The 25032-nt window shown below is 34.7% G+C and overlaps 1 protein-coding gene across 7 annotated transcripts in view; it reads left to right on the top strand.

Annotated features, from left to right (window-relative positions):
- Positions 1-25032, top strand: part of LOC141398574 (frequenin-1) — a 156238-nt gene that overhangs the window by 43919 nt on the left and 87287 nt on the right. For all 7 annotated transcript variants that reach the window (XM_073975968.1, XM_073975969.1, XM_073975965.1 and 4 more), the window contains one exon: positions 11648-12250. In XM_073975968.1, the coding sequence (XP_073832069.1) occupies positions 12187-12250 (64 nt within the window). In that variant the 5' untranslated portion in view covers positions 11648-12186. The remainder of the gene's footprint in view (positions 1-11647; positions 12251-25032) is intronic.

The following is a 25032-nucleotide window of genomic DNA, read 5'->3' as shown; positions in this document are numbered from 1 at the left end:
CTTTCTGTTAGTATTTGTCTTGATAAATAGTTGTGCAAGTGTTGCCTTTAGTCCTAAGTTGGCAAGGCAGCAGCAGCCGTAGTTCCTTTTGCCTTACATTTCTTGTTTTAGTCATGTGGTGTTTGTTGTATTTAATAAGACATATTTTTTTTTTGAAAATAATATTTTATATTGGTGTGCTTGTTAAAAAACAAGAAAAAGATGTAAACCTAAAAAGCCATAACATGTGTTTTTTTTTTTGTCTATGAGGGTGTTATGCTCTTATCTTTTTGTGGGTATCTGTGAAATAAAAACACTATTTCGTGTCTGTTACTATCATCAGCAACAGCAGCAGAGCGTTAAACAAAGAAGTGTAGAACCAACCAACATGGCATGAAATTTCATCTTGCACGAATTACACGAAGAAGTGAAACAAAACTTTCCAATTCTTTGCATCCTTCTTTGTAGATATATGAAACACTAAATTATGCAGTGTGTTTGTATGTATGTATGTGTGTTCATTCCTACAAGTGTAAATTGAAAGAAATGTTCAAAGCAAAGTATTAGGCAATGCAATGCACAAAAGCATTGGATCATTAAAAAGTATGAAGGAAAGATACAGACGATAATAGTGCTGTTGATATGATGTGTACTTACAATCTGCAAACGAGATGTAAGGACTAAAAGTTTCAATGAATTTGACACAGTGTGTTAAGAATTGTAAACTTGGAGAAGAATTTGTTTATCAATTGAATGTGGATTCATATTTCAAAAATAAGAGATACAATATATATGGTTCACTTAAAAAATACTAATCAATACATAATGACAGGGGCTCGAAGAAATTCGGTACTCATGCTCAGCAAAAGGTTCTGTAATATTCAAAACTCTGGACCTTCCCCTTTTGCTGACCTACTTATGGCTTATATTAACTGTCCTCAAAACATACATCGAAATATACATCAAACGACGTGAAATTGAAAGTTCTACAATAGTTAGTTTGGGGCATTGTTCGAGTTTTTCCTCCAATTATAAAAAAACTTCAAATATCAATATTAGTTTGGGATGCTGGGATCGTATCGAAAAATCGTAAATTTAATCCATATTGCCCAAAGTGTATGATTCACAGGAAGATACGTTCTACGTTTCGAAAACTTATCTCACATATAACTTAGAGAGACACTGTTCAATGATTCCTCTTTCAAAGAAAATATTTACAAAGTAATCACAGAAAAAGAAATAAAAAATACACAAAAAACTCTTCGACAAAAGAAACGTTGAGATAAACGAGATACAACGGTAACGACACTTTCAAAGTAAGAAGAAATTTTAATTAACGTAATTTGTATTCTTCTGCGAACGAAAATAGAACCTCAATGGTTAAGCTAAATGTCAAACGTAATTAAATACTAAACGGATGACCGCAGGACCAGTCATTAGCGCACACAAGACATTTTACTGATAATTGTTAATGAAATAAAATACGATTGAAAATACCGTTAACCCACCATGAAGTGGATTGTTCTTTTCCACTGTATATTAATTTTTAATTACCTTGAGAATTGTTTCATGGGAACAATGACATCTCCACACTGACGCATTGGACCTAAAAATGTGAAATAATAATTTGTATGAAGCAAGAAAAAAAATAATTCATTCGTATTTTAATCTTCTTTTATATAAAAGACAGTGTGTGTATGTTCCGTATAGACTCAAAAACGGCTGAACCGATTTTCTTGAAAATTTCAGAGAATATACAGGGAACACCGGTGGTGAAAATAGGCTATATATTTTTTTGCATTTCGGAGGGGGTACCTCCCCTATGCCCTATTTTTAAAAACGCTATTTTAGCAAAACTGAGAAAATTGATTTGCGAGACATTGGTTGCTGTGTCTCCGATCCTAGGTACTAATTTGGGGCCTAAAGACCCGACCACGCCCACTTTTTTAAATGGCTTATGTATCAAAAACTTCTTAACCGATTTTCTTGAAAATTTCAGAGAATCTACTGGGAGGACCGTGGTGAAAATAGAATATATATTTTGTTGAATTTTGGAGGGGCGGGGTACCTACCCGATGCCCTATTTTTAAAAACGCTATTTTAACAAAATTTACGAGCATATCGGAGAGAAAATTAATTTGCGAGGCAATGGTTGTTGTGTCTCCGACCCTAGGTACTGATTTGGGGCCTAAAGACCCGACCACGCCCACTTTTTTAAATAGCTTATATATAAAACACTGCTTAACCGATTTTCTTGAAAATGGCAGAGAATCTACTGGGAGGACCCGTGGTAAAAATAGATTATATATTTTGTTGAATTACCGTGGGGCGGGTAACCTCCCCCATGCTCTATTTCTTTGAAAGCTACATTTTAACAAAACTGAAGAACGTATCGGAGAGAAAAATAATTTGGGGGACAATGGTGGTTGTGTCTGCGACCCTAAGTATTCATTTGGGACCAGACCACGCCAACTTTTTAAATATCTTATATATCCAAAACTACTAAACCGATTTTCTTGAAAATTTCAGAGAATAGATGTGGATGACCCCTGTTGAAAATATTTGTTGAATTTGACGGGGCGGGGTACCTCCCCTTTGCCCTATTTTATTAAAACTCTGTCTTTGCAAAACTCACTAACGTATGGCTTAAAAAATAAATTTGCGAGACAACGGTGGTTGAATCTCCGACCCTAGGTACTTATTTAAGGCTTAACGACCCGACCATGCCTACTTTTTTTAAATATGTTATATATCTGAAACTACTGAGCCGATTTTCTTTAAAATTTCAGAGAATGTATAGCGATGGCCCATCATGAACACCTGTGGTGAAAATAGCTTTTTTTTGAATTTCGGAGGGGTTGCCGGTCCCCTCCATGCCCTCCTTATTTTAAAACCCTTTTAGCACGCCCATTTTTTAAATACGTTAATCTCCAAAACTTCTGAACCTATGATGTACAGGGATGGCCCCTGGTGGAAATAGGCTATATAAACTTACGAACGAGTCCGTTTCCCCAACTCTGGGACCCGACCACTGGCAATTAATATCAGATGTTATGCATAACGAAGCTTTGGTATTATTGGAAAGCAAATCTTTAGATTAGAAGGCAACATATCGATAGCTATAGCTTCATCATCATACATTATAAGAAGGTGCTAGGACGACACAGTCGACCCTTATATTGCCACTGGGCATTCTTTTGATTGAATTGCACACATGCAATATTAAATAGAAGTTATCATCTGGAACGAATGTACGATGGCACATACAAATTCTCAGGAAGCTTTAGAACGATTCTTGAAGGATTAAAGAGCAACTCACGTTTAGATTTCAGACAAACACTGTCAGTTATACTATTCCAGTCATTAGTTAACATACCGCCAAAATTTCATATAGACACCAACATTTCTGAAGATGTTTTATTCCCGACTAATTTGCGACGTACGAAAAATTTAATTTACTTAAGAAAAGGTAACATAAAACTGTTTAAAGGGCCAGCAACGCGGACCGGGCCGGCTAGTTTTGTATAATAGTAGAGCAGGAAAGTTCCCAAAAAACTTCAAAGTGCTATATGATGGCTTCACGAAAACCATGTGGCCTAGGCAACACTGCGTGTTGCCAGACACTATTTGATTTTTTTGTTTTACAGTTTTACATTTTTTGCCTATACTTATTCAGGACAGTTTGCCATATGACCTTGTGTTGTATTGTTTACAGTGACTTCAAAAAATCACTTTGCAAAAAAAATGGAATTTCGTAGGATAATTTTTCACAACTTTCGACTTGGGTAATCACGGCAAGAGTGCATCGATAAAATTAAATCTTTGAGTGAGTGAACGTGAGTGAACGGATATTGCAAGATCGCCATGTTATATAGCGTGAGATATAGGCATGCTTGGGCATTTCTTCCACCAACGAACATTTGATATTGCATGAACACCTGACTGAAAAATAGATTTTTCTCGTTAGATCCAGCAAAATTGGGCAATTGCTCAAAAAGAGGCACTGGTGAATTGGTGCAAAGAAATTGTGAATAAAAACGATCGACGTTTGCAAGATCGTCACAGACGACGAATATTGGATCTATGCTTAGGAGCCCGAAACAAAACAGGAATCAACCGTTTAGGTCTTCGAAAGCGAGCCAAGTCCAACGAAAGTTGTTCATGTAAGAAGAACTTCGAAGCAAATGGTCGGCTTTTTCTTCGTCAAAACAGACCGTGTGCCGACTACACGGATTCAGAAATTTAGGACGGTTAATTCTGAGGGGTGCACTAAAATTTGTTTGGCAGAAGTCTCCCGAAAATTTCGAAAAATTAGCAAGAGAAAACGAATCATTCTGCATCATAACAATGCGAGCTCAATCACATCGATTCAAACTAGCGCCTGTTTGACCGGGCTAAACGTGAAATTGATGGGTCATATGCCACACAGCCCTGACTGGGAATACAATGACTTTATTAGATTACAGTACATCAAAAAATGCGTGGTCAGAAGATGCTGTAAAAGCGTTCAAAAACCATGTTTTGGAGGTGTCTAAATCAGAGTGGAAAAAGGGATTCAATAATTGATAAAAAAATGAAAACGCGTTCAATAAAATAATGAAAACGAGTTTAAATCATATATTCTGGAGACTACTTAAGAAAACAACAAAACTGTTTTTGATTGTAAATATTCGCGTTTTCATTGTTAGGCCAGATAGGTATCGTTCAACCCTCGTACCGTAAAAATATTATACAATGCTTCTAACTTAAGAAGTTGCATTGTCTAGAGGATGACTACACAGGTGGTCACGTCGATTTTACCCAACATTTAATTTAGACATGTATTTATGTATGTGTGATATTAGTAGCACTTACTTATATCAGTTTAAGTATGACACGTACATTTTGTAAGCGACATAATAAACTGAATTGAAGATAAGACATGTTGTCACCAACATTAAAAAAGGGGTTCACCTCATACAAACCCTTTGAATTTCAAAACAGAAGATTAATTTATTTTATTTATTTATTATTTATTGAAAAATTTATTATAATTACAAATTACAATAAAATTATATATAAAAAGCACTAGCAACTAAAACTATCGGCTTACAGAAGATTAACTTTGTGACTATACACCTGTTGACCACATCAAATCAACTGCAAATCAACATCACATTTTAGAATAAAGGAAACTACTTCAGCTTTGAAAGTTAATGAAAAAAGTATGAGTCGGCTTTGCGGATAAAGATGTACACCCAACCTGTGTGAGTTGAAATTTTAAATTATTGGCAGGTCGAATACCGGTTACACAATCAAAATCATTTCTCCAAACATAATGTATGTATATTGGGTGTTTTCCGAATTTTGTGACCCTTTTTTGGAAATTACCGATACAACTTTGGATTTGGATAGAGTTGTTAAAATCTAGGTCGTTTCAACGACCTAGTTCACTTTAAATTCAGTGGACACCCGTCGTTTTTATGAGCGAACTGCGCATGAGTTATATTATTTCTTTGTGTTTATGAAATAACTCATACGGAAACGAACTATGGTACTGAACTAGTTCACAACATTTAACAACTCTAATTTGGATTAAATATCAAAAATGTTGCGAACCAGGTACACAGTGGAAAAAAGTACCGATTTAGCGCGCCAAAAGTACAAATCTATGTTTTATTGCATGTTTGTCCATAAATTCGATATGAACAGCTATAAATTGATCATTTTATTCATTTATTAATATATTTGGTAAATTTGTATTTTTACCGTAGAATGGTACCTATCGGTTTTCAATATTTTAAAGATTTCTACCACATTATCCAACCGAAACGGCTAGGATTTGGTATTTAGTCTCCGTGGGGGTTATGTATACACTCCTATAAACATTTTCGGTATAGGTCCACGTTTTCATATAGCCCCATAGGCCGGTTCCACCGATTTCGGTAATTTTTGAGGTTTTAGCCACATTATCTAACCGAAATAGCTGAAAGTTGACGTTTAGTCTTCGTTGGTGGTATAAAATATTCCGACGGCACAGGTACACGCATTGATATGGCCCCCATAGAAAGGTACCGCCCTAATTTCAGCATTTTTACATAAAAAATGTTATTAATAAAAATAGTAATAAAATAAAATGTTGCAGTTTGTTGCAGCTAAAATTTTACAAATTGGTTAAGAACTATGTGTACTAAAAATAAAATAAAAAATCTATGCGCCATCCCCCGACACTCCTTAGTAATAGCTTTAACAAAGTGCACTATTTGGAAAAAATCGGATGTCACATGTTTTAAGTGTAAAATCCGAGTTGCAATAAATAACAACTTATATTGAACATTTTTTAAATTACCTGCTTCACGAAATGTTAAATTCAGTAAAGCTTTAAAATTACTTTGTAGGAAGAGTGCATGCGACGATCATAAATTTGCTACTAAAATATATTATGAAAACTAGTTCAAAAAATGTCAACCAAAAATGGACCGTTATTCCGCTTAGACTGATGCAAAATAAATTATTTTAATAGCCATTGCATTCTGTGGACACCTTAAATAATTACTGCAATAATAATTTTTAAATTGGTGTATGTGATTTTTTTGATTTTTGGCGCGCTAGATTGGTATTTTGTTTCCACTGTGAGGTACCCTTATTATTTTGGTTGGTATTTGGTATTACTTTGGTTGCATGCCATTTCTTTCGCGCCCACCAGTCATTTTAGTTGCTCATGTATAATTTAGAGATTTTGGACTATTAGGTCCGGGGGATGGACTTGCCAACGAAAAACATAAGGTCGCTTTAAACAGGAACACAAGAACAAGCATCAATACAAATTTTCAAAGGATTCTTGAACAGACCTTTAACTGCACTTTAAGAAAAATTTTTAAATTGTAAAAAATATTTAAATATATAAAAGATATGTTGAGCTTTTGTGACGTGGACCGATAGTGGCTAATTTTTGAACTTAAACTAAATATTTTAAAAGCCATAGTTTGGACCAAGTCGACTACATGTTGAACTTTTTTGTGGGAGGTACCGGAAAGAGAGGACCGATATGATCCATTTTCGAACTTAAAATAAGTCCTGACACAATTTTAAGAAACCCAAGCGTGTCCCAATCGGTTGCTTCGTTCAAGAGATATCGCTCGTATTATTTTACTGAGAAATTTTTTTACTTATGTGGTAGAGGCATCAGAAGCAGGTGCTTGGACCAATGAAGTATACGGCTCGAAATTTGTCGTGCGCACTAGCCGCTAGCTAGATATGATAAGCGTAGCTTTCGTCATATATTTGTATAAAACATATAGAAAGTAGTTGACGTCGTACAGTGGTTCAGAAATCACTTTTCCTGGCCAAAACCCCCCTTTTTATTTGTCACCGATTGTTCATTTCTATATTGCTATGAATCAACCACTATAACATAGCCATTTATTAACCGATTTAAAAAAAAAAAATAATAGCTTATTCGAAAGATATTATTCATCCCTTTAAAACGAAATAGAATCAATAGAAATCTGTTGCGAAAAAAGAAAATATGTTCGTTTAAATTTGAAAATGTAAGAAACACAGATTTTCACTACTTTTACCTTTATAAAATTATAAAACGAAGTGGCCCGAACGAAGCAAAGGCATTTTCGTGTTCCATGGACCCCAAAAGATTTTTTTACAAAACGCTTGAACATTTTTCAGGTCAACTTTTGTAGCACAGTGTCATTTATCGATATTTTCCGAAAAAATGCGCACTTTCTCAAGGCCAAAACTGCCTGAAGGAGCATTCCAATACTTTTGCGATGTACTAGAGGGTTCTTAATTATTGTGTTGGCTACAATTTTTGTCTGTGTGTTGGATATCAAATCTCAATGGTTTGGCTGTTATATGCCAAAATATACAAAAAACGTCAATAAAAAACTTCATGTCTGAGGCTCGATTTTCAACGTAGACATTGGTCCAGTGGACATTTTTGCTCAGTTCAATCCCAGGAACAAGAAACGCGAAGGGCCCATTAAGGTTTTCAAATCGCCCCGGCTCACAGAGGACGAAATCATTGATCCAGCGGCGCGAAAGTCAAAAAATCAAAGTATAAAATTGCGAAATGTTTTCCATTATATCGATTACAGACACTCTGCTGACTAAGATTTTGTTTTTACTTTTTTGTTGTTGTAAATATTCACTCAGTTATTCAGTGTCAAGTGTAAGAAATTTTGACGGATCAGATTTTAATAAAATTGTTGCTAAAAACCTGATCTCATATTTTTTTAATTGTTAAATAAATTCGTAATAAAACTAAACAAAGTTTATTTTTTATTGATAGGGGAGGGTTTAAGTTAAATTAAAATAAAATGTTTGGGGCCTGAAGTTACATAGTTATAAAGCAATACATTTTCAAAAATTATTATTTTTTGTATGTTTTTAGTGCAATATACTTTTGTTGGATGGAGCGTAACTACAAAGGTCCACCGAGGTTCGGTCCAGTTATTTTTTTAATAATTAAATTGGGCTCCCCAGATTCCGAATAACCAAAATTTAGCTGCAAATAGCTGCACATCTTGCTGATAAATGGTCTTGAAAAATAGCTTAAATCCTCAAAATACCCAAAATCTGTCGGTACGGTTATATGGGGGCTATATCAAAATGTAGGCCTATGTTCGCAATTTTTGGTGGAGAATATTTGTGTCCACTGGGAACCCCAAATACCAAATTACAACTAATTTGGTCGGAAAATGTAGCTTTAAATCCCAAACTACTGAAAATCGGGAGGTACCTTAAAAGGAGCCTATACCCAAACGTGGACCTATGTCCACAATTTTTGGTGGAAAGGTTTAGTGATCACTAGGAACCCTAAGTACCAAATTACAACTAATTTGGAAGGAAAGGGTGGCTTAAATCCTCAAAATATGGAATATCAGGAGGTACCGTTATATGGGGGTTATACCAAAATATTTGCCTATGTTGTTCATATTTAGTCCATAATTACCCACAGACACAGATTGAGTTTGTGCAAAATTTCAGAAAGATATCTTTATTCGTTTCCAAGTTATTAATTTCGCGCCGCTAGATCAGTGGTTTCGACCACTGTGCGGCTGTATATTAAAAATTTTCACACAAAAGTTGTGGTCTATTTAACCCTCTAAATATTATTTGACCACTATCTCAAACTGCAAGCTTCTTCTTTGTCATATACTCTTACCTTAGTTAAAATTTCGAGGTGATCGGACTATTATTGCGACCTACAGAGCAGCTATAAAATCGGATAAAAATAATGTTTTTTGTCCATTTCACCCGCTAAATATTTCACGATCATCACCAATAACAATAGGTGTCTATTCTGGTCTGAACCCGACCTCCATGTAAAATTTCGATCCATAATTGCGGCCTGGAGTTTGTTTACAATTTATAATAGACAGATGGATGGGCGGGCGGACGGACGCACATCTCAAAATCGCTTTATCTCGTTGAGATATGAAGATTGGTGTACCACATAGGGGGTCTAGGACCTATATTTGAATTTTTCCCAAAACAAACTTATAATACCCTTTCCACATACTGGTGTAGGGTATTATAAAACTCGTCGTTTTACCTTGTGGTGTCACATAAAAACTCTTTCGGAACAAATTTGTTGGTCACAGTATTCAGTAGAATGAATCCCCCATACCAGTTGCTTATATTATTCGAATGTTCGGCACATCTTTCGAAAACGACTATCACTGTCGAATGTTTGGCAAATGTTTTTCGTGTGCACAGAAGCACGTTGTTCTTTTGTTCGTCAAAAGTTCGAAAACGATACAATTTTCGAACATTTGATGAATGTTTATTCTTCACAAGATAAATTGTTTCGAGAAACATTTTTACTTTGAAAATTGTTTTGTTTCAAAAAAATAATTTTATGTTATTTGTATAAAATTCCCATTTGCTTTTTTCAAATAATTTCGATATAAATGCTACGAAATGCTAAACAATAAGTTCTGATAAAGACAACATATGGGTAGGTTGCCAAACCCAAGATAATGTTTATCAATAGTTACTAATCGAGTCGCAAACATAACAAAGAAATAAAAACGGAAAATTTACATAACAAAAACACCAAAAAAAATGTTTTTCGCCACTATCGTAGAAGCTATCGTCATTCATTCGCTAATAGTATTATTGCCTGCATAGTCCGGTCAAAATAGACATTGAAATAACAAAAATTCCCACAAAGCTGAATTTTGGTGGAGACCTAGGGTTTGCCATTAGAAGCAACGTCCTAAAAGTCCCCATCGATCCCATGTGTGCAAAAAAAATTATTCGGGGTCAAAGGTCAAAATTTAAGGGTTTTTAGGTTTTCGGATTTATTTTTGGAAAATGGTTGATCTAATCAAAAAGTGACTAAAGTAAATATTGTAGACAGAAAAATTACCTACAAGTTTGACCCTTATAATTTTTTTCTTAGAAGGAACCATTCTTGAGATATAGCTGTTCTAAAAAACACATGATTTTTATGCACTTATAAGGGAAATATGCACATATTCAGACGAACCGGCTAAAATAAGCGAAGTAATCGGGTCTGTCCCCCCAAAAAATATATATTTTCTTGAAGAGCGAAATTATAGCTATCTTCTAAAAAAACTTCCAACAAAATCGGAGTGTGTTTAGTAGAGTTATTCAATGTTAGAATCATTTTATGCAAAAATAGCCCATTTAACCCACATGTATAATCGAAAGCCCAACGGGAACGACCCCAACGAAAACTCTCGGATTTTTTTCAAGTTTTGTCCGAAGGTAGGGTTTGTTGCGCTGATTACGGAAATGTATAATTTTCAACGGTTGCGGATCCGGTTCGCCGGCTATTAGACCCGAAGGGCCAAATTTAAAAACCGGGTTAGACCCGGTTCTACTGAACCGATTACTGCAAAGTGGATATCGGTTGAATGCTTACGGAAGTATCTAACACATAGTGTCGTTACTTTAACCGGTTCGCCTCATGATGTACTTACGCGGCTAATTTTTTATTTGACCTTTAGGTCGAGATATCTCGAAAATGGTAAGTCTTTTGTAAGAATCATAAAGACCAATTTTGTAGACAATTATTGAATGTACAACTTTTACTTTAGCGAGCTTTTGCTTAGTATTACCGTTTTTGAGATAAATTAAAAAAACTGAATAATGCCTCCAAAAATGACCTTTGACCCCGAATAACTTGTTTTGCACACATGGGATCGATGGGGACTTTTAGGACGTTGCTTCTAATGGCCAACCCTAGCTCTCCACCAAAATTCAGCTTTGTGGGAATTTTTGCTATTTCCCCCTTATACGCATGTCTATTTTGACCGGACTAGTATTCGAAATCGAAGGTTTACTTGCCACAAACTGAGCAACGAATGAATCGTTTTCAATTCATTCTCGTATGTCGTTCTCGAACCAAATATGCGCAATACTACCTAGAAACATTCGAAAACGATATCGTTTTCGATATCAATGGTATGGTGGGTAGTTTGTTATGCTTGTCAATACATACAACCAATTTAATTATTTATATTTTATTATACAATTAATTGATGTTGGAAACCAATGTCCATTCATTCCCCTGCCACAGGATTAATCATAACATTGCTCATTAAAATAACATTAAAATGTATATGAATATATTTATATTTTATTTCCTCAATTCAAGTGTGACTAATTAAATTTATATTTCTTTCGGTTTTGTTCTTTTCAGGCTTTCATTATGCAAATTACAAAACGCTGTAATCAATTATGACATCAATTGTAACAATCGCCAGCATTGTTGTTCTCCGGACATGTTTAATTGAATTAAAAAATAGTAATACAATTTTAATATAAAACTCAAACAAAAAACCCAACTACTGCAAAACAACCCAAGGCTAGATTAAAAAAACAAACGACAAACTCTCTGTTATGGATATAACAAGAAAATGAACCAACCAGCCAACCAACCGTAACATGAAAGTCATTTAGTCAATCAATAAACGTCAATTCAAAGAAGTTACAACAACTAAAAGGAAAAACATACCCGTATACCACACACACACAGAGAGGGTGGAGAAACGCCACAAAAGCCATTAAGCCGTTTTGGCCACAACGAATTACAAAAAAGCAACGCTACCTTCCGCCTACCGTCGCACCACACCAGGTCAGGCCACAACAACTTTATCCAGTTTGGCCATAACCAATAAAGTCCTAAAAGATACACTCTCACCTTGAGCTCACAAAGTCGCCGAAGACAAAAACGTCAACATGGGAAAGAAAAGTTCAAAATTGAAACAGGATACAATCGATCGTTTGACAACGGATACCTACTGTAAGTTGTTGTTATTGTTTTTTTCTTTTTCAAATTGTTAAGCTATTAAAAAAATTGTTTTTTTAAATAATGGAATTAATTTTAAACCTTATCGTTGATGGGGGATGCCTGAATAAGTTGTTGAAAGCCGCAGGTATAATAACAAGAATTTTTATATGGTATTTGTTCTGGGCGGTTTAATAAGAAATTTAAATAATTCATTAGATGTGGGTTTGAAGAGGACTATGAAGATTGCCAGATTGGTTTGAAGAGGGCTATGATAAGCCACATTAGGCCTGTTGTGTGCTCTAGACCATATGTGTTCACGCTTGGCACGGCGCATAGTGCGAAATATGAGCACTTTAGCGGAACTTTACTAATAAATTTTGAAAGGAAAGGGCGTAGATTCCTGTAATTTTACAAAAATGTTTCTTATATTAGTGAATAGTGTGGGGTTCAATTTGGGCCACATAGACCCGCGGTTTACTGTAGCGCTCATGTAACGACGGCTGCCGTTTTTATACCCTACACCACTATGTGGAAAGGGTATTATAAGTTTGTTTTAATAACAATTCATGTAACACCGCTAAATATTCGTCGGAGACCCCCAATGTGGAATACCAATCTTCATATCTCGACGAGATAAAGCGATTTTGAGATGTGTGTCTGTCCGTCCGTCTGTCCATTATAAATTGTAAACAAACTCCAGGCCGCAATTGTGTACCGATCCTCACGAAATTTGGTATGGAGGTCAGTTTCACATCAGAATATATCGCTATTTTAATTGGTGATGATCGTGAAATACTTAATGGGTGAAATGGACTAAAAACAGAATTTTTATCCGATTTTGTAGCTGCTCTGTAAGTCGCAATAATTGACCAATTTGAGATGGCGAACAGATAACATTTATAGGGTTTAATGGACAACAACTTTTGTGGGAAAATTGTGGAAATTTGTAATATATATGTAGCTTATATCTTTATTCCTGGAAGAGACATTCCGGGCAAGTAAGCTATACTTGGAAGAGGAACGCTTGACCTTTATATTGATGTGAATTGTGTTGGTGTTTAGACAATAAGATAACAGAGTTACAGCCTAATATACCCTGTTATTTGTTTGTGGTGTAATCATAAACACGCTAGAGGTCGCAATTATAGCTCAATAATCACGAAATTTTACACGAGGTAAGAGTTTAGGTAGAAGAAGATGATTAAAATTTTGGATGATGATCTGATATTATTCAGCGGGTGAAATGGGCCACTACTTTTGTATGAAAAATACAAAAAAATGGTCAATATTTTATTTCCTGGAGGCATTTACGGGCAAAGAAGACTATATATGGGAATAGAACTACTGAGCTTCCCCCTGATGGTTTTGTGTAGGGAACCACATTTTCCCATTCCCAGTTTTTTGCATTATTTCAAATTACATGGTGCCCTAACGTTTTAGTTTTCCAATTGGATTTTTATACATACATTGCAGCATGGGTCCCTTTGCTACCTTTTTTCAAAACGATTACCCAGTCAGGCAAAATCTAATTTTTAACGGTTGCCAAATATCCTTCAGTAAGGTTTGCGACCTTTTCTGAGTATTTCAGCCATGTAAAACTTCTCTACAAGTGTTGTCTTAGGACAAGCCGTTATGACTCGGAGATGAGCTGTGTGTCCCATATCAGTGAGCGAAAATGAATCGCGGTACACTCACTTATTGATATGAGAGAAGTCTCCCTTCTAGGATGATTGTGAAACAATTATTTTATTATTATTTAAGCTTGGTGTGATACGGTACCAGAATCCACAATGTTATTTCTTACAATAAGTTAATTTGTTCCATAAAGAAATTTTGATTTGTGAAAAGCTAATTCCCAGTGGTAAAGGTGTAGGGTATCACATGGTTGGCCCCGTCCGACTATAGCCTTTGCTTACTTGTTACGTTTTACATTCATTTTTTAATGGAGTTTTTAATTGAGTTTTAAACGTACAAAATATGAAGCATTGTGGCGTTTTTTTTTATTGGGATAGCGTTTGCAATTTGTTTTTTTTTTTCAAAATAGTCTGGCTTAATCCACTAATAAAATGTTTGTTTTAAAATATTAAAACAACAACAATGAGATTAAGCCAGACTATTAAAAAAAAAAAACAAATTGCAAACGCTATCCCAATAAAAAAAACGCCACAATGCTTCAGATTGAAGACACTGGCACGACGTGTGTTGTTTTTGCTGTAAGGCAGACCAACCAAATTTTGGTGTGTGCATTCGTCGAAAATCGACGACACACACAAGTGGAAGAGGTTTGAATTGTTTTCGCATACACTTTCGTCGGAGTTGTATGAGGTTGCCAAGGAAAAACTTCTCATTGAACATTTTTCTTTGCTTACCTTTATACTTCGAGCTGACGATTGATGTTTGGGTATAAAAAGTTTCTTGTTGAAGAAGTTATTGAAAAATAACTTCGGTGGAGAATATCCACAAACAAGGGAACTGATGAGATCCAGTGGCGTGGATCGAAACTATAGTATTCCCTGCCTTACCCCTTGGCGAACAATACCAAATCTTTTCCACTAATAAAATGTTTGTTTTAAAATATTAAAACAACAACAATGGGATTAAGTACAAAATATTTTCAATATAGGTTCGCGTTTTGGTATATCCACCATTTGGTATATCCAACATTTATCCTGTCGATAAATTTTGGTTATATTTTCGCATTTTATGTTCTTCGCAGATAGAAAACCTCTATGCGAAATATTAGCAACGTAGGTTCGCGTTTTGGTATAGGTATTACAAAGGTTAAAGACCAAAAAATGCCAATGAAAAACCTCCTCACACAAAAACTGTCAACATAGGTCCACTTCTGGTTGAAGGCTCACAAGGAGTAAAATGTCAATAATTTTTTGTTTTCGTTTGTATCTTTAATGTTTATTGGTCTATTCAGCAGGTCTGTACCATTAATTTTATTAATAATATCTCTCAGATCAAGTTCAGGTTGGCACTGATTTAACATTTTTAACGTATATTGGTATATGCACCACAGCATCTAAAAGTTTTGCACTACATATAAATCACCAACATTTACGGGTCAAAACTATGAAAAATTGCGAGAGGTTTCTTAATTTAGCAGAAATCATAATTTGTTAGAATTAGTGAGTCCATTTCTTCAAAACACAGTCAACAATGGCGTTCATTGCCGCGTTTACCTTCCATTTTTGGAAAATGCAATGAAATGAAATTTCCGAAGTCATTCTAAAAAATCTTGAACATCTCCGAAAACTGCGCGTTTCTGTATCTGTTTTATAGCTTTGCGAACAGAGGGACTCACTTGAAATGTCCACGGAAAATAAAAAAAAAATTATTTTGAAAACTTCAAAAAAGCACTTCTTTCCGATTAAAATTGCACGAAAACAATAAGAGTTTTGCATTTTTTAAAGAGTAATGTATCATAATTGTTCCTTAAAATATTAAAAAAATAATTCAAGGCATGACTTACCATTTGTCCGCGTTACTCCATTTTTATAATGAAAAAAACAAAATAAAATTATTAGACAAAAAAAAATGTGAAGCAAAAGTGCAACTTTAAGTCCATTTTTAATTCGTTTTGCTGAGTAACTAGCCAATCTCAGTATGGGCCATTTGCAGTGGAGTACATAAGTAACGAAAAAATAAACATTTTATTAGTTTTATGTACTTTCAAAATGCCTTAAAGTTCCACTAAATTTCCCATATTTCGCACTGTGCGGCGGTGCGATGTTTTTTCGTCAATTTACACGCATACGACCCGAACCTGCAAGCATTGTGTTTCTCACTCCCTCGCCTAAGACGTCACTCCGGAGGCACGCCGAGGAAGATCGTTGGTGGATTACACAAACAATTTCTATATGTAGCCTCATTATGATAACCTTTTATCACGTATGCCGACACTTCTGAGTGACTTCCAAGGCGATTGTTTACATTTATTTAATCATTCAACATATTTGAACAAATATAGAAAATTTTTCTATCTGATGATTATATGAGACGGTGGTGCAGTGGTAAGCATACTCGCTTTGCACTCTGAAGGTCCGGGTTCGCTTCCCAAGTCAGACAAAAAACATCACATTTTTAAAATGACAAAATTAATGTAGTCGGAAATTCCAAAGAACAATATCTCTAAAAGAAAGTGCTTAAAAAATTAAAAAAAAATATATAAAAAAATTTTAATTAAAATATAAAAAATAATTAGAAAAAAAAAAATAAGAAAAATTTTTTAATTTTGTTTTTTTTTTTTTCAAATAGTCTGGCTTAATCCCATTGTTGTTGTTTTAATATTTTAAAACAACTAGTTTATTAGTGGAAAAGATTTGGCATGGTTCGCCAAGGGGTAAGGCAGGGAATACTATAGTTTCGATTCTCGCCACAGAATCTCATCAGTTCCCTTGTTTTTTGTTTGTGGATATTCTCCACCGAAGTTATTTTTCAATAACTTCTTCAACAAAAAACTTGTTATACCCAAACATCAATCGTCAGTTTTGGAACTGATGAGAGTCTGTGGCGAGAATCAAAACTATAGTCTTCCCTGCCTTACCCCTTGGCGAACAATGCCAAATCTTTTCCACTAATAAACTAGTTGTTTTAAAATATTAAAACAACAACAATGGGATTAAGCCAGACTATTTGGAAAAAAACAAAATTGCAAATGCTATCCCAATAAAAACGCCACAATGTTTCTATCGCGGAAATGATCTTCTAGAAGTGTCGCTGGAGTGACATCCAAGACGACATGCCGGCGTGGTTCATTTCTTCACAACGGAAGTCACTTCAGGGTGACTTCCGCGATTATCGCCGCTACTGTTTACATTGCCCTGGGCGACACGCCTAAGTCTCTTCAGCGATAGTCTTTGCTTGTAGCCGATTGCCAAGAAAGAGTGTAACAAAGAGAGAAAATGTTTTAATTTGTTGTTCATCGATGTTTTGACCCAATACATTTGCAATAATTGCGTTTTCTACAATACATTCGTTCGTCGTCGTTCTCTTCTTGATCAACTACCCAGCAAGCATTTTTTATCGCACATTACCCGAAGCAGTCACTCCCAGGCGATAGAAATGCACATCCGCGATCTCGCATTCTAATTGAAGTAGACACACCGTTCGGGAAGAAATGAACCACGTCCACGACACTACTTGTAAATGCCGCTTTCGAGTCTTCCTAGCGATAAAATTGGTTGTGACGAAAAAAAAAAATTTATTTATTTTGTTTTTTCTTTTTTTTTCTTTTTACTTTTTTATTATTCGAATTATTTTTCCAAAGTACCCAAGGTTTTAAAGAACTGTTCTTAGTTGAAATTGTCGTCTACATTAATGTTGTAACGGATTTTAAAAATGTTGTAATTTTAAAAATGTGATATTGCCTGGCCTGGGAATCAAACCCATGACGTTAAGAATGCAAAGCAAACATGCTAACCATTGCACTACCGCACCATATAAACATCGGATAGACTAATTTATTATATTAGTTCAAGGTTGTACACGCCTCAAATGAACGTAAACAATCGAAGTGTCTGCATTGACCAGAGAATGTATCTGCCCACGCGATAGTCATAAGTAGTAGCATTGTTAGTGTAAAAAAGCAATAATAGAATTTCGATCTCCTTTTCTGACACTAGGTAGTTATTCAAGATGTTCAAAAAGGGACAGCAATGCAATTGTTATTGTAAAATGATAAAGGATCGCTATTTTCTAGAATAGAAGTTCAGAATGCGATAACTTCTGATAGAGGAAGTGAGAAACTCACTTCCAACTGCTGGCAGGGTATGCTCTAGAGTCTAGACCAGCGTCGCCCAAGAATTTCCATCAATGGTTTAGTATGTGTGTATGTATGAGTGAAGAAAACAACAACCACATGATGTTTATTGTTTGTTTTCTTTCACTTAAACTGTTTGTGAGAGAGAGAAGCAAATGCAAAAACAATTCAGTGGGCGCCCTCACTATACTGTCTTTGCAAAGAAGCGCGTACCATTGCCCATACTGCAATGTTCGCTTTCGAACTTGTATCAGTATCCAGACCGTCCAGAGGGTGTTACTTCGGTTTCAGTCATCACTGGTATAACGACCTCAATATTTTGAAATCTTTGCACCATATCTGTTCACTTCTAAGTTCCACTAAAATGACCACTTATTTCGCTTGTAAAAATAATGGCTTAGTAAGGGGATTTGTAATATTTTTTGTTTCTTTTTGCATCTTCTCATATAAGGTAGCCTTGTCTTTGTTTTTGGATTATTATTCGTCACCTTGGGGATTAACATTTGTTCTTAAGTTGTGGGTTTATGGCTCAGTATAGTCCAGCGTCAGTCACCATACTTTTCTATTGCATACTTTACACGGTGTCATTGTGTGAGTGTATGCTTTTTCAATTGGTTGAATTGTGTGTGTGGAGAGATCAACGCTCAATGAGCGCCCTTGGGGCTCTCTCGCCTGACGCTGGTATAGTCCAGTCCACAATGGTCAATTTATTTAATCCACTTTCCAACAAAACAACATTTCAAAGGTGCATCGTCCACCATTGCTGCAGACGCTTCAATAAACCGCCAGCAGTAAAAAAGAAAATTAACAATTCATAAAATATCCTCTCACGAAACACTTGTCTTAGGTTTGGCAATGGACAAAAAACTTCTTTCATTTCAAAGGGGACTAGCAAAAATAAAAAATGAGAAAACAATGAGTTGTTGTTGGAGTGCGAAACGTGAAAACCAAAAACATTTTATATTTTAAACAGTTTTCGAATAAAATGTTATAAAGAATTTAGTGGAATATAAAGCTAGAAGAAGAACTAACTGGTTAGTTCAAGTTATTCATGAAATTTGACAAAGTAAAAGAGTGAAGTTGCGAATGTAGAACTTCGTCTAAAATATGTGATTTTAAATGTATAAGGGACTATTTTTCGAGTAACTTTGATCCAGAAATGTGTAAAATCGCAAAATAATGTTTTTGAGTTCCAGCGGCAAACACCATCCAACAGTGAAATCTTTAAAGTAAGGTTGACAAATGGGTACTGGTTAATTTATAGCAAAATAAATGGCTATATCTGAACTGATATTAAGCAAACTTTGGATTTTTCTTTGTATGGAACTTTGGACTGTGCCGCTTGAGGAGCTATATGTAAATTACTGAGGTTTCCCGATGCAAACGTTTGCACCATAAGGCGCTAAAAGGCAAATGAGGGTATACACTCTCCGACACGACAAAATATGGGTCTCATCGAAAAAGTAGTCTGTGACCCCCACATACATATATGAGTAATACCAAATCCATTTCATTTGATTAAGTTCAAGGATTGTTTCAAACAATTTGGAGTAGATTATGGCATGTCAGTTTGGTGCGCACTATTACTGTCGAACGAATCAACTGATTTGGTCCAACCTTACACCTCGTAATATTTTGTCCCGAATTTGGAGTCGATTAAGGCCTCTCTGTCCGTCTGGTTCGCAAGTTTACTCACGAACGGATCAACCGATTTGGTCCAAACTTTAAAATGGATAGAGTATATGGGGGAAATAAAATCTACTCTTTTAACACTATATAAAACACTGTGCAACACGAAAATTATTAACCATATTCTGACACCGCAGTGTGATAGAACACCAAAATTCAGAAGACACGTGTCTCGCCCATTTTCCCTATCCCATTAACTTTCGCGGTTATAGGCCTCCAAAGGTTTGAGGCTTTGATGTAAAAAGGGTCATATTGTCAGGACTATATCTTCCAAACCATTAGGAAATTTGAATGTATCTCAGAGGGAAAGTTGTAGCTCTTATCTTAAAGTACAAAAATTGTGACCACATATAACCAATCAACCTTCATCTGCAAGGTCAAAATCGCCATGGTCAAATTCCTTTTTAAATTTTTTCTCAAGTTTGGTTTACAGCTTTCAAACCGATCAAGTTTGAAGCAAACAACCAACTACAAAAATGTACCTCAGATCTCAGTAAACATCTTTTTAGAATATACGAACTTTGTAGAAATGGATCTTAATGGTCAAAATAGCAAAACAATTGCGATTTTTATCCTCTTTTCTAGGATTCTGCTCCATAGATATTAAACCGTTCAAAATTCAAGAAAACAATCAACCACAATAGTGTAGCAAAGGTTTCAATAAACAACTTTCTGGAATATGCGAAATGTCTATGAACGGTTCTTAATGTTAAAAATAGCAAAAATCTTTTGAAAATATCCAATTTTTATACTTTTTTCTCCGACTCTGGTCCAAAGATACGCAACCGCCCAAAAATTAAAGATACCGTCAACTTCAAACATGTACCTAAGATTTCAATAAACAACTCATAAGAACATATGAAGATTCTAGGAATGATTCTTAGGGCTGAAATTCACGAACAATTAAATTTTTTAACATTCCCCCTGCTCAGGTTTGGAAATAACAAACTGTTAAAAACTCAAGGAAATTTGAAAAGTTTGTTATTTACGGACCTGAACAGGAAAGAATGATCTAAAACAATCGTATTTTGAGCTTGAAGAATCGTTCCTAGAATCTTCATTTGTTCTAGAAACTTGTTTGTTGACATCTAAGGTACATTTTAGTAGTTGAATGTATCCTTAATTTTCGGGCGGTTGTGTATCTTTGGATTAGAGTCGGAGAAAAAAGTATAAAAATTGGATATTTTCAAAATATTTTTGCTATTTTTACCAGTAAGAACCGTTCATAGACATTTCGCATATTCCAGAAAGTTGTTTACAGAAGCCTTTGCTACACTATTGTGGTTGATTGCTTTCTTGAATTTTCAACGGTTTAATATCTATGGAGCAGAAGCCGAGAAATGAGGATAAAAATCGCAATTGTTTTGCTATTTTGACCATTAAGATCCATTTCTACAGGGTTCGTATATTCTAGAAAGATGTTTACTGAGATCTGAGGTACATTTTTGTAGTTGGATGTTTGCTTCAAACTTTATTGGTTTGAAAGCTGTAAACTAATTTTAAAAAAAATTTTAAAAGAAATTTGACCGTGGCGATTTTGACCTTGCAGATGAAGCTTGATTGGTTATATGTGTTCACAATTTTTGTACTTTAAGATAAGAGCTACAACTTTCCCTCTGAGATACATTCAAATTTCCTAACGGTTTGGAAGATATAGTCCTGACTAAATGACCCTTTTTACATCAAAGCCTCAAACCTTTGGAGGCCTATAACCGCGAAAGTTGATGAGATAGGGAAAAACGGCGAGACACGTGTCTTCTCATTTTTGGTGTTCTATCACACTGTGTGGTCAGAATATGGTTAATAAAACATGACTCAAAAAATTACACACAGTGAAATAGACAAGGGTATATGGGGGAAATAGCAAAAATAACCACAAAGCTGAATTTTGGTGGAAAGCTAGTGTTTGCCATTAGAAGTAACGTCTTAAAAGTCCCCATCGATCCCATGTGTGCAAACGAAGTTATTCAGGGTCAAATGTCATTTTTGGTGGCTTTATTCAGTTTTTTATTTTCTCAAAAACGGTAACACCTATCAGAAATCAACTAAAGTAAATGTTATAGGCTTGCAAACCACAAGAATGATCCCATTATCGAGATATCGTGATATAAGTGTAAAAAGCGCATTTTATTCTAAAGTGTTTTGCTATTTGACCTTTTAGAACCTTTCGCTGACAGCTTGTTTGTTCCAGAAAGTTGCTACATTATCGCCATTGAGAGATTGAATTGTAAATTGAATCATTGAATTGAAAACATGACATGGCAATTTTGACTTTTAAGAGCCGTTTCTACGGAGTGTGTATGTTCTAGAAACTTATTTATTGAGATCTAAGGTATATTTTCGTAGTTGTCTGTTTCCTTCAATTTGAGCGGTTTGATATCTGTAGACCACAAACCAAAAAAAAAAAAATTAAAAGAAATTTCACCTTGGCGAGTTTGACCTAGCATATGAAACCGTAACAATCTATAGTTCCCTTAAAGCCCTGTCGTTTTCCTTTTTCCCTTAAATCGAAAACCTAAGTCAATCGTAAACAATGGAGGTCCTCTTGCTATTACGAATTATTGAAATTGCACTTAACACACATTTTTTCTTGCCTAAAGCCATCAGGAATTTCTCATAACGCAAAAAACCAACATTTCCATCATTCGGACCGAGAATTGTCGATTTGATTGAGGAAATGATTAATGTTGCGGCATTTGAATGAATAAATCATGAGTATAATGTGCTTTTAATTTACGTTTCTATGTAAATGTGTGCGAGAGTGTGTGTCTGTAAGCAGTTAGCTCTTGCAATAATGGCGTATTTTTTGTGGTATTGTTGAACGGTATGTATGTATGTATATCCATCATCGTTCTATGCCAGGGAATAGGCAATGTGTATTGCAAATTGTTGTCGCTGGTCATTAATGTTCATACAATTGACCATTATATATGGTTTAATCAAGCATAAAAACTGTGTGTATGTAAATACATACATATGTACATACATAGTCGTATGTGTGGAAATGATTGTCAGTCAATATGATTTCTATTCATATTCAGAGCATTTATGTGGTTTTTATTTCGAAACGAAAAATATGCTCTGCAATATAATACGATTGTAAATAATTACGTTTTTATTGGTTTATAATGGGTAGGGATTCTTTAACATTACAAAAAAGAGAAGTAATTTGTTAACTGAATCAGTGGAATTAATGGGGAATATATTCAGCATGTCGCACAGTTACTGTTACTAACTGAATTAAGACATTTTATCAAACCTAAATTTAGTTGATTTCTCCGGCATTAACAATTTTTGTTTTAACAATTTCTCTAGTTTCCTTTATAAACACAGCCATACCTACATATGTAGTATGTGTGTATTGATGTTCATAGACCATATGTTTTTGGGTTGCTCTTTCCACGTAATTTTCTTTTACTTCGTCAATTATCGTCAATTTGTTTACCAAATATTTCAATTTCCAAAATCAAATTAAGATTCAATGTTTGTTTAGACGTTAACTGTGTACAAACAAAGATAACGATTTTTTTATCAATTTGATATTGACCCTGAGCGTTTTGAAAAATGATTTTGTATGCATGTTTTCGTTTACATAGAATCATTCTCGCATAGCAGAAACATTGATTTCTAGTAATTGAAATTTATAAAAATGAATCAAAAGTGCTGCAGTAAATCTTTGATTATATGAAAAACAAACATAACATATTGTTCTAAGCAAATTTGCATATGGAATATATATTTTTTAATTATATACCCTTATGGGTTTCCAAATATAATGTATATATGTGTCTATAAAAGTTGTGGAGTACTAGTATTTATACAAATTTTGTTTTTCTCCCTTTCGCCTCTATTATGAAGTAATTGTATTTAATCGAATTAGCATATTTACCACGGATGTTGCTTCTTGAGCTTCCCACATTATGCTATTGTTGAAGATTTTAATGGTTGTTTAATGCTGTTTACTTAACTAATTAAAATTCCACACATATTTCCGTAAAACATATGTGTCGTCTTCCATTAAAATAAATGAAAAAGTGTTTGGTATGAAAACATTGTTGAAAGGATGAGTATTAAGTATTATAAATTATTTAAATTTATGCAGAGAACGAAGTAGAACGCGATGATTAATCGTTTTATTATTTAATTTTTATTATCCCTAAACCATAAGTGATGTGTGAAGTACAGTTAATAAAAGCTGCATACAAATATGTTAGGATACTATGATTGACATTGCTTTTAGATGCCAATGTGCCAATATTAGAGTTTTAGATGGAATACGGCAGGGAAGAGCAGACGTTGTTAATTATATATACGATTTAAAATTTTCGATAATTATCTTGAAAAATACATGAGATTAATGTAGTTGGCTTTCTTACTTACTTTACATAAATATCAGATTTCCCAACCCTCCTTACATTGTCATTCCTATTTGGTATATCACGGTAGCGTTCCTGTTTCTACATTGGAATCTTGTGCTCCTACTTTGCATGTACCACCACACTGTGTAAGGGATATTATGTCTTTGTATGTAACATGCAAAAGGAAGCGAGATAGACCCATAGTTCCTTTTAGGCATATTCATAGAATCACTATCTGAGTCGATTTATGCATAATAGTTCGTCTGTCCTTGTGTTTTTGTAATCAAAATACACGTCGCATTTATTGTCCGATTCAAATAAAAATTTGAGAAAATCATTCGTCCTTTGGCCAACTGCTATTTTCATACATATATTCGGTTCAGATTTGGATATAGCTCCCATATATATTTTCGGCCGATTTGAGGTATTTGGTGCACCAAACATGTAAATTCTGACCGATTTCTATGAATTTTGAAACGTGTGACAGAATAACTTCCCAGTAAAATTTGAAGGAAGGGGTTATGTGCGATGACGTGATTTCATGGCATATTTTGCATTTGTTCAAAGCAAGTCGTGAAAGATCCGATCTTTTCATTAGCATTTAAACCCATGCAAAGGAAGTCGTGAAAGATCCGATCTTCTCATCAGCATTTGAATCATTTGTACAGATCACTAGAAACAAACAAGTCGATTTGTACATCCCTACAAAACAAAAGAGTACACATTTCCAAAATATTTGTTATAAAATTAAAAAATTACAAAATCAATGTAGGTTCACGAACTAGAAATTCTTAAAGGAGTGCTTTTGGAGTCCATGTCGAAATCTGAACTGGTGATGAGAAGATAATAGAAAAGCTTTTGTAAGATGGAACAAAATCAGTGGCTGAGAGTGGACGAAGTAAACTCTGTTGCGGTGCAGCGGCGGTGATAAAATTGAAATTTTGGGTGTAAACTTTATGCTGATAAATTAGTTCTAGTTA

Source organism: Musca autumnalis, unplaced genomic scaffold (assembly GCF_047663935.1).
Source record: "Musca autumnalis isolate F117 unplaced genomic scaffold, ASM4766393v1 scaffold_3, whole genome shotgun sequence".
NCBI classification, from domain to species: domain Eukaryota; kingdom Metazoa; phylum Arthropoda; class Insecta; order Diptera; family Muscidae; genus Musca; species Musca autumnalis.
This window is presented reverse-complemented; position numbering and strand designations above follow the sequence as displayed.